The 9,040-nt window shown below is 59.6% G+C and overlaps 1 protein-coding gene across 1 annotated transcript; it reads right to left on the bottom strand.

Annotated features, from left to right (window-relative positions):
• Positions 1 to 843: 843 nt before the first annotated feature.
• On the bottom strand, positions 844 to 7,624 carry LOC130266724 (epoxide hydrolase 3-like). Its single transcript, XM_056515985.1, has 7 exons — positions 7,396 to 7,624; positions 5,360 to 5,612; positions 4,712 to 4,797; positions 4,042 to 4,340; positions 3,136 to 3,239; positions 2,355 to 2,503; positions 844 to 1,376 (listed from the first exon to the last, which is right to left on the bottom strand). Exons 2-7 carry the CDS (start codon positions 5,603 to 5,605, stop codon positions 1,085 to 1,087), a joined length of 1,176 nt encoding a protein of 391 aa, XP_056371960.1. The 5' UTR covers positions 5,606 to 5,612; positions 7,396 to 7,624; the 3' UTR covers positions 844 to 1,084.
• Positions 7,625 to 9,040: the final 1,416 nt, after the last annotated feature.

The following is a 9,040-nucleotide window of genomic DNA, read 5'->3' on the forward strand; positions in this document are numbered from 1 at the left end:
TGTCCCTCCCCCACCCCGGGATGTCCCCAAGGGGCCACACAGGAAGCGCCGGGCGCTATCGCTGCGGCCAGAGCCCGCCACCTCCTTCCTGTCCCCTGTCACCTCCTGTCCCCTGTCACCTCCTGTCCTCTGTCGCCTCCTGTCCCCTGTCACCTCCTGTCCCCTGTCACCTCCTGTCCCCTCCTGTCCCCTCTGTCGCCTCCTGTCCCCTGTCACCTCCTGTCCCCTCTGTCGCCTCCTGTCCCCTGTCGCCTTCTGTCTCCTCTGTCACCTCCTGTCCCGTCACCTCCTGTCCCCTGTCACCTCCTGTCCCCTGTCACCTCCTGTCCCCTGTCGCCTTCTGTCTCCTCTGTCACCTCCTGTCCCCTGTCACCTCCTGTCCCCTCTGTCGCCTCCTGTCCCCTGTCGCCTTCTGTCTCCTCTGTCACCTCCTGTCCCCTGTCACCTCCTGTCCCCTCTGTCGCCTCCTGTCCCCTGTCGCCTCCTGTCCCCTCTGTGTCCCTCCAGTGTCCCCTCTGTCCCCTCCCGCCATTGAAGGGACACTGGGGGGACACTGGGGGGACACTGGGGACATTCAGGGGACACTGGGGGGACACTGGCAGGAATGTCCCCATTCCCGTCCCCATTCCCATTCCCACAATTCCCACCCCCATGCTCAGCCGCGCAGCGATTGGTTGATTCCATTGATTGACACACAGACAGACCAATCGCAACCGAGAACCGCCCAAACACGGAAGCGCTGCTCGTACTAAGACCGAGACTGTCCCACCTTCCCCGTACTTTGATTGGCTCAGATTTCTGATTGACAGGTCAAACAACCAATTAAAACACAGAACCCAGGGCCGCACTCAGCCGCGCTTCGATTGGTTTATCGATTTGATTGGCACAAGTGCGAACCAATCAGAAGAAAGCGCCGCCCGAACCAGGAAGACGAGCGCGTCGGATTCGAATATCGGGGTCCCCACCCAGATGTTGAGCTCCGCACCCAAATTTTAACATCCTCATCCAGATGTTGGCGTGTGCCATCACCCCCAGGGTCCTCTCCCAGATGTTCGCGTCCATTCCAGATGTTGGGGGTGTCCCATCACCTGCCAGATGTTGAGACCGCCCCAAGCCCCGCCCTTGCCCCCCCGATATGGGCGTGGCTAGGACCCGCCTCGGCCCCGCCCTCCAGGAACTCTCCAATCAGCTTGGCCAGGGGGCGGGGCCGCTCCTCGGGCAGCCAATGGGAGGCGCCGGGCAGGAGGCGGAGCCGCGCCGAGGGGCGGAGCCAGCGCAGGTGGGCGGGGCCGAGGCGCGGGTCCAGGAACGCGTCACGGGAACCCCAGAGCAGCAGCGTGGGGGGAGGGGGCGGCTCGCGGGGGATCGGGGTGTCCCTGGGGGGGGTGACAGGGTCAGGGACACCTGGGGACACCTGGGGACACATTGGGGACACCTGGGGACACACTGGGGACACCTGGGGACACATTGGGGAAAGCTGGGGACACCTGGGACCAACCCAGACCCAACTGGGATCAACCCAAACTCAACTGGAACATCCCAAACCCAACTGGGATCATCCCAAACCCAACTGGGAACATCCCAAACCCAACTGGGATCATCCCAAACCCAACTGGGATCATCCCAAACCCAACTGGAACATCCCAAACCCAACTGGTCATCCCAAACCCAACTGGGATCATCCCAAACCCAACTGGGATCATCCCAAACCCAACTGGGATCATCCCAAACCCAACTGGGATCATCCCAAACCCAACTGGGACCAACCCAAACCCAACTGGGATCATCCCAAACCCAACTGGGATCATCCCAAACCCAACTGGGATCAACCCAAACCCAACTGGGATCATCCCAAACCCAACTGGGATCAACCCAAACCCAACTGGGATCAACCCAAACCCAACTGGATCAACCCAAACCCAACTGGAACATCCCAAACCCAACTGGGATCAACCCAAACCCAACTGGAACATCCCAAACCCAACTGGAACATCCCAAACCCAACTGGGATCATCCCAAACCCAACTGGGATCATCCCAAACCCAACTGGGATCATCCCAAACCCAACTGGGATCAACCCAAACCCAACTGGGAACATCCCAAACCCAACTGGGATCATCCCAAACCCAACTGGGATCATCCCAAACCCAACTGGGACCATCCCAAACCCAAATGGGATCATCCCAAACCCAACTGGGATCAACCCAAACCCACTGGGACCAACCCAAACCCAACTGGGATCATCCCAAACCCAACTGGGATCAACCCAAACCCGACTGGAACATCCCAAACCCAACTGGGACCAACCCAAACCCAGCTGGGATCGTCCCGGCCCCGCCCCCGGCCCCACCCACCGGAAGAGGTTTCGGTAGAAGTGCAGGGGGGGGCTGAGCCCCCCGGGCTGGGAGAGCCCGAACAGGTACGAGTCCAGTTCCTGCTCCGAGAGCCGCCGCGCCGGGTCCTGGATCCCGGTCAGCTCACTGGTCAGGAACGTCCTCACCAGCTGTGGGGACACCCGGGGGGACACGGGGCTGGGGCACCCCGAAATCTGGGGCAAAACTGGGGAAATGGGGGCTGGGTCATGTCAAACACCCAAAATTCGGGGTGAAGCGGGGGAAATGGGGGCTGGGGTTGCTAGGACCCCAAAATCAGGGATGAAATGGGGGCTGGGTGGCACCAAAACCCTGAAAATTTGGGATAAAATGGGGGGAAGAATGACAAAATGGAGAACACGAAGTCTGAGTGACTTCGGGGAAACTGGGGACACTTGGGGACATCAGCACCCAAGAAACTGGGGACAAACTGGGGGAAACTGGGACTGAGTGGCACCAGGAGCTTGAAACTGGGGACAAGATGAGGGAAATGGGGGCTGGGTGGTGCCAAACCCCCAAAATTTAGGACAAAGAGCTCTGGGTGCCACCAAACCCCTGAACTTGGGGACAAAGAGGGGGACACAAGGTCTGTGTGGTGCCACCATCCCCCAAAATTGAGGACAAAAAAGGGGACATGACATTTTGGGGTCGGGCGTTGCCCCTTTGGGGTGGGAGATGGCACTGAGGGGACAGGAGGGGACAGTGAGGGGACAGGTGGGGACAGGGTGGGGACAGGGAGGGGACAGGAGGGGACAGCGCTGACCTGGAAGTCACCCAGGGACAGGAGCAGCTCGGGCAGCCAGGGCAGCTGGAACAGGAAAATGTAACAGGAACGGAGCAGCTGCGACGGGTGACGGGCTGTGAACGCTGGGGACAGGGACAGGGACATTGGGGACAGGGACAGGGACATTGGGGACAGGGACAGGGACAGGGACATTGGGGACAGGGACAGGGACATTGGGGACAGGGACAGGGACAGAGGGGTGGGACAGGGACAGGGACAGTGGGACAGGGACAGAGCCACCACAGGGACAGGGACACAGACAGAGCCACCACAGGGCTACCATGGGGACACAAACATGGTGGGGACACTGTGGGGTCACGACCATGGCAGGGCCACCAAGAGAGGTGGCGCTGGATGGCACGGGCTGGAGGTGGCACCTGGTGACATCGGCCACCAGAGATGTCACCGGCCAATGTCACCATGGCAGGTGGCACTCGATGACGTCAGCCTCGGGAGGTGGCACCCGATGGCCTCGGCCACTCGATGTCCCCCAGTGCCACCAACCGAGAGCCATCCCACCCTGACACCCGATGTCCCCACAGTGCCACCCCCCTCCCTCAATGTCCCCAATGTCCCCAGTGTCCCCCCAGTGTCCCCAATGTCCACAGTGTCCCCAATGTCCCCAGTGTCCCCAGTATCCCCACTGTCCCCAATGTGTCAAATATTCCCCAATGTCCCTCTGTCCCAAATCCCCTCAATGTCCCCCTGTCCCCAATGTCCCCAATCTCCCCACTGTCCCCAGTGTCCCCAAAGTCCCCAATGTCCCCAATGTCCCCAATCTCACCACTGTCCCCAATGTCTTCAACATTCCCCAATGTCCCCCCCCGTCCCTGCTGTCCCCAGTGTCCCCGGTGTCCCCAGTCCCCCCAGTGTCCCCACTGTCACCTGCCATCACCCCCCGCTGTGGCGCGTCCATCACCACCAGTTTCTCCACCAGCTGCGGGTGACTCGACGCCACCTCCCAGGCCAGGACCCCTCCCCAGTCGTGTCCCACCAGGACGCAGCGCGGGGTCCCCGCCGGTGTCCCCAGCGCCTCGATGACGTCGCGGATGTCCCCGAGCAGCAGCTCCAGCCGGTAACTGTCCCTCCCCGGCGGCTTCTCCGAGTCGCCGCAGCCGCGCAGGTCCAGCGCCACCACCCGGAAACGGGACCCGAACTCCTGCAGCAGGTGGCGCCAGCAGAACCTGGGGACACGGGACACGGGATGGACGGGATGGGGGGGACACGGGGACACGGGATGGACGGGAGCGGGGGGACACGGGGACACCTGGGGACAGGGGGGGACACGGGGACACCTGGGGACACGGGGACACGGGATGGACGGGAGGGGGGGACACTGGGACACCTGGGGGACACTTGGGGACCCTTGGGGACACCTTTGGGGACACTGGGGACACCTGGGGGACACTTGGGGACATTGGGGACACGGGGGACACTTGGGGACCCTTGGGGACATTGGGGACACCTGGGGGACACTGGGGACACTTGGGGACACTGGGGACACTGGGGACACCTGGGGACCCTTGGGGACATTGGGGACACTGGGGACACGCACCAGTTCTGGGGGAAGCCGTGCAGCAGCAGCATCAGGGGGGCGTCGGGGGGACCCCGAGTGACGTAATGGAGGCGGAGCCCCGAGCCCTGGGGACACCGGGTGACAACGGGGTGACAATGAGGTGACAATGGGGACAGAGGGGTGGGGACACCCCAAAACCAGCCCCTCAAAGACTCTAAAATCCTCCCAAATCCATTCAGGATACCCCAAAAATCCATCCAAGATCCCCCAAATTCACCCCCAAGACCCCCAAAATCCCCCCAAATCCACCCAGGACACCCCAAAATCAACCTCAAACCCGTCTAGAACCTTCCAGGACCCCCCCAAATCCCCCCCAAATCGCCGAAAATTACCACCCAATCCCCCCGAACAGCCCCAAATCCCCCCAAATCCCCCCAAGACCCCCCCAGATTACCGAAATTTCCCACCCAATCCACCCAAAATTCCCCCAAATCCCCCCAAGACCCCCCACAACCCCCTCAGACCCCTCTAGAACCTTCCAGGAACCCCCCAAAGCCTCCAAACCTCCCCGAAAATTCCCCCAAATCCTCCCCGACACCCCCAAAACTCCCCCAAATTCCCCCCAGATCCCCTCAGGACCCCCTAAAATCCCCTCAGGACCCCCCAGGACCCCCCAGACCCCCGAACCTGCAGCCGCAGGTGCCGGTGCTCCCCGAACGTTCCGTCCGCCAGCCCGGGCGGGGCCGCGTCCCTGCGGTGCCACTCGAGCGTCGCGCGGGGCCCGAGGCGCAGCAGCAGCGCCGCCGCCCAGAGCCCGAAGGCCGCGGCCGAGGCCACCGCGGCCACCAACAGCGCCCCCCGGGCCACCAACCCCCGCACGGCCAGCAGCAGCCGCGTGGGGGCCAGCAGCAGGGACAGCAGGCGGCGCGGCATGGCGACACTGGGGACACAGGGACAGGGACAGGGCATGGGGACACTGGGACACTGGGGACACAGGGACAGGGCATGGGGACACTGGGGACACAGGGGACACAGGGACAGGGCATGGGGACACTGGGGACACTGGGGACACTGGGACAGGGCATGGGGACACTGGGGACACTGGGGACAGCGGGACAGGGCATGGGGACACTGGGACACTGGGGACACAGGGACAGGGCATGGGGACACAGGGACAGGGCATGGGGACACTGGGGACACTGGGACACAGGGACGGGGCATGGGGACACTGGGGACACTGGGGACACTGGGACAGGGCATGGGGACACTGGGGACACTGGGGACACAGGGACAGGGCATGGGGACACTGGGGACAGTGGGGACACTGGGGACACTGGGACAGGGCATGGGGACACTGGGGACACTGGGGACACTGGGGACAGGGCATGGGGACACAGGGGACACTGGGGACACAGGGACAGGGCATGGGGACACTGGGGACACTGGGACACTGGGGACACTGGGACAGGGCATGGGGACACTGGGACAGGGCATGGGGACAGTGGGGACACTGGGACAGGGCATGGGGACAGCTGGGGACATTGGGGACACTGGGGACAGCTGGGGACACAGGGACAGGGCATGGGGACACTTGGGGACACCTGGGGAACACCTGGGGGACAGCTCAGGACAACTGAGGACAAGGTGGGGACACCTGGGGGGACCTGGAGGTGGGAGGATCAGGACACTTGGGGACACCTGGGGGACACCGGGGTGTCCCATCCCCTGTCCCGAGGTGACGTCATCACCAGTGTCCCATGTCCCCACGGTGTCCCACCCCCCATGGTGGCTCTGTCTGCAGGGTGTCCCCACCTTGTCCCCATTGTCCCCAAAGACTCCAGAGTGTCCCCCTGTCCTCTCCTTGTCCCCAAAGCCCCCCCGCAGTGTCCCCAATGCCCCCCCACTGTCCCCACTGTCCCCCCCAGTGTCCCCAAAGCCCCCCCGGTGTCCCCCTGTCCCCACCTTGTCCCAGTCTCGGCGCTGCCGTTGCCGGGCTGTGTCACCTCCTGTCCCAATTCCCGGGTGGCACCGCCCGGGTGGCACCGTCACCACCCCCGGAGTGTCACCATTCCTTGGATGTCACCACCCCCGGTGTCACAACCCCCAGGGTGCCACCACCCTGAGAATGTCACCATCCCCCGAGTGGCCCCATCAGGGGTGTCACCACCCCCGGAGTGTCACCGTCCCCTGGATGTCACCATGTCCCGGGTGCCACCACCCCCCGGGTGTCACTGTCAGGGGTGTCACTGTCCCCGCTGTCACCGTTCCTTGGATGTCACCACCCCCAGGTGGCACCGCCACAGCCCCGAGGTGCCACGTCAGGGGGTGACCGCCTGTCCCTGCGGGTCCCTGTCCCCAAAGGGTGTCACGACATTGGGGTGTCCCTGTCCCTGTTCCCACGGGGGTGTCACGACATCGAGGTGTCCCCACAGGGTGTCACGACATTGGGATATCCCTGTCCCTGTCGCCACGGGGGTGTCACGACATTGGGGTGTCCCTGTCCCCGTCCGCAGCTGTCGCGACATTGAGCTGTCCTTGTCACCGCTGCGGCCGCGCTCCAATCCCGCGTCTGTCGCGACTCCCGCTGTCCCCCGCTGTGTCCCGCGCCCTGTCCCCGCCCCGCCTCTATCGCGACACTGCGGTGTCCCTGTCACACCCCGGGGGGAGGGGTGCCCCCGCCACCTCTGTCGCGACAGCGCGGGGCTCCTGCCGCCATCACCGACCTGTCGCGACTGCGGGGGGGCTCTGCCGGCCCCGGGGGTGGCACCGGGGCGCTTCTGTCGCCTCTGTCGCGATCGCGGCGCTGTCGCCGCCCCTCCCCCCCCCCGCGCGGCGCCGCTTCCGCCTCGAATCGCGGCGGCCCCGCCCCCGAGCGCTGATTGGACGGCGGGAAAAGGGGGCGGGGCCTCCCCGGAACAGCCAATGGGCGCGAGGGGGCGGGGCCAGGAACGGCCGAAGGGGCGGGGCCTCCCGGGAGGATTTGGGGCGTTTTTGGGTTTTTATGTTTTTCTCTCCCCTTTTTTTACTTCCTGTGGGTTTTGTTGTTTCCCTCCCGTTTGCTCCTTTTTAGTTTTAACTTTTTTTGTCGCTTTCGTGTCTTTTGGTGACTTTTTATCCTCCCAAATTTATTTAATTTTTGACCCTTTTTTCCTTATTTTTAACCTTTTTTCCCTGTTTTCCTTCAATTTCTCCCTTTTCCCTTTCCTCTTTTTAAATTTTTAACCATTTTTAACCCTTTTTTTGGTCTTTTCTTACATATTTTTCCATTCCCCCAATTCTCCTCCTTTTCCCCATTCCTACAAATTTAAATCTTCCCAATTTTAAAACTCGATTGAGATTTCAGTGGAAATTTCAAATTCTACGCATTTAAGGCTTCAAATCGAATGTTTAAAATTGAAAAATTCGATTTCAATGGAAATCTCAATTCCTGTGCACTTTGACTTTAAAATTCCCCAACTTCCTACTTCTAAAATTTCAATTTTTGTTGATTTTAGGCTGAATTTTGATTTTTTAGAATTGAAAAAAAAATTCTATTTAAATTTTAAAACATCAAAATGCCAACTTTTAAAATTCCCCATTTTTGTCGATTTCCACTAAAAATTTCAAAATGTGAAAATTCCAATTTCTGTCGATTTTAACTCAAAATTCTGGAAATTTCCAATTCAAAATTCCCGTTCGAATGGAAATATTTTAAATATTAATTCGGATTTTTTTTTCCCTTACACCCCCCCTCCAATTTTTTTCCCCCACCTCAAATTTTCTGGGATTTTGGGATAAAAACGGGGCCGAAAAACCCGAAAATTCCGTTGTGTTTTTTTTTTTTTTTTTTCCTTTTTTTGGTGTTTTTTTATACAAAACCAAACTCGCAGCGTTTTTTATTCCACGATCGGCAAAACCCCGGCGCGGGAATTCCGGGGGAAAAAAAACCTCGGGATTGGCACCGACGGGGACCCCAACCCAAATAAAATTAATTAATTATTAATAATTAATAAAACCCCGGGTGGGGAGGGGGGGGAGAAACGGGGAGAATTCCCGGGATTTTGGGCAAAAAAAGGGGATTTATATAAAATAAAATAAAAAAAATTTGAATTAAAACAGTGTGGAAAATGGGAATAATAAAAAAAAATTTCCGGGCTCGGCGGCGATTTTGGGGGAAAAAAGGGGAAATTGGGGAAAAGGGGGAGGGGAGGGAGGGGAAAGAGGAGGGAAAAGGGAAATGTAAAAAATTCAGGGGTTTATAAAAAATGGGGGTAAAGGAGGAAAAATTGGGGAAAAAAGGGGATTTTGAAGGGAGAAATTCAAATTAAAAAAAAAATGAAGAGGGAGAATGAAAAGGGAAATTAAGGGGAAAATAAAAATGAAATACAA

The sequence above is a fragment of the Oenanthe melanoleuca genome, unplaced genomic scaffold (assembly GCF_029582105.1).
Source record: "Oenanthe melanoleuca isolate GR-GAL-2019-014 unplaced genomic scaffold, OMel1.0 S170, whole genome shotgun sequence".
Taxonomy (NCBI): Eukaryota; Metazoa; Chordata; class Aves; order Passeriformes; family Muscicapidae; genus Oenanthe; species Oenanthe melanoleuca.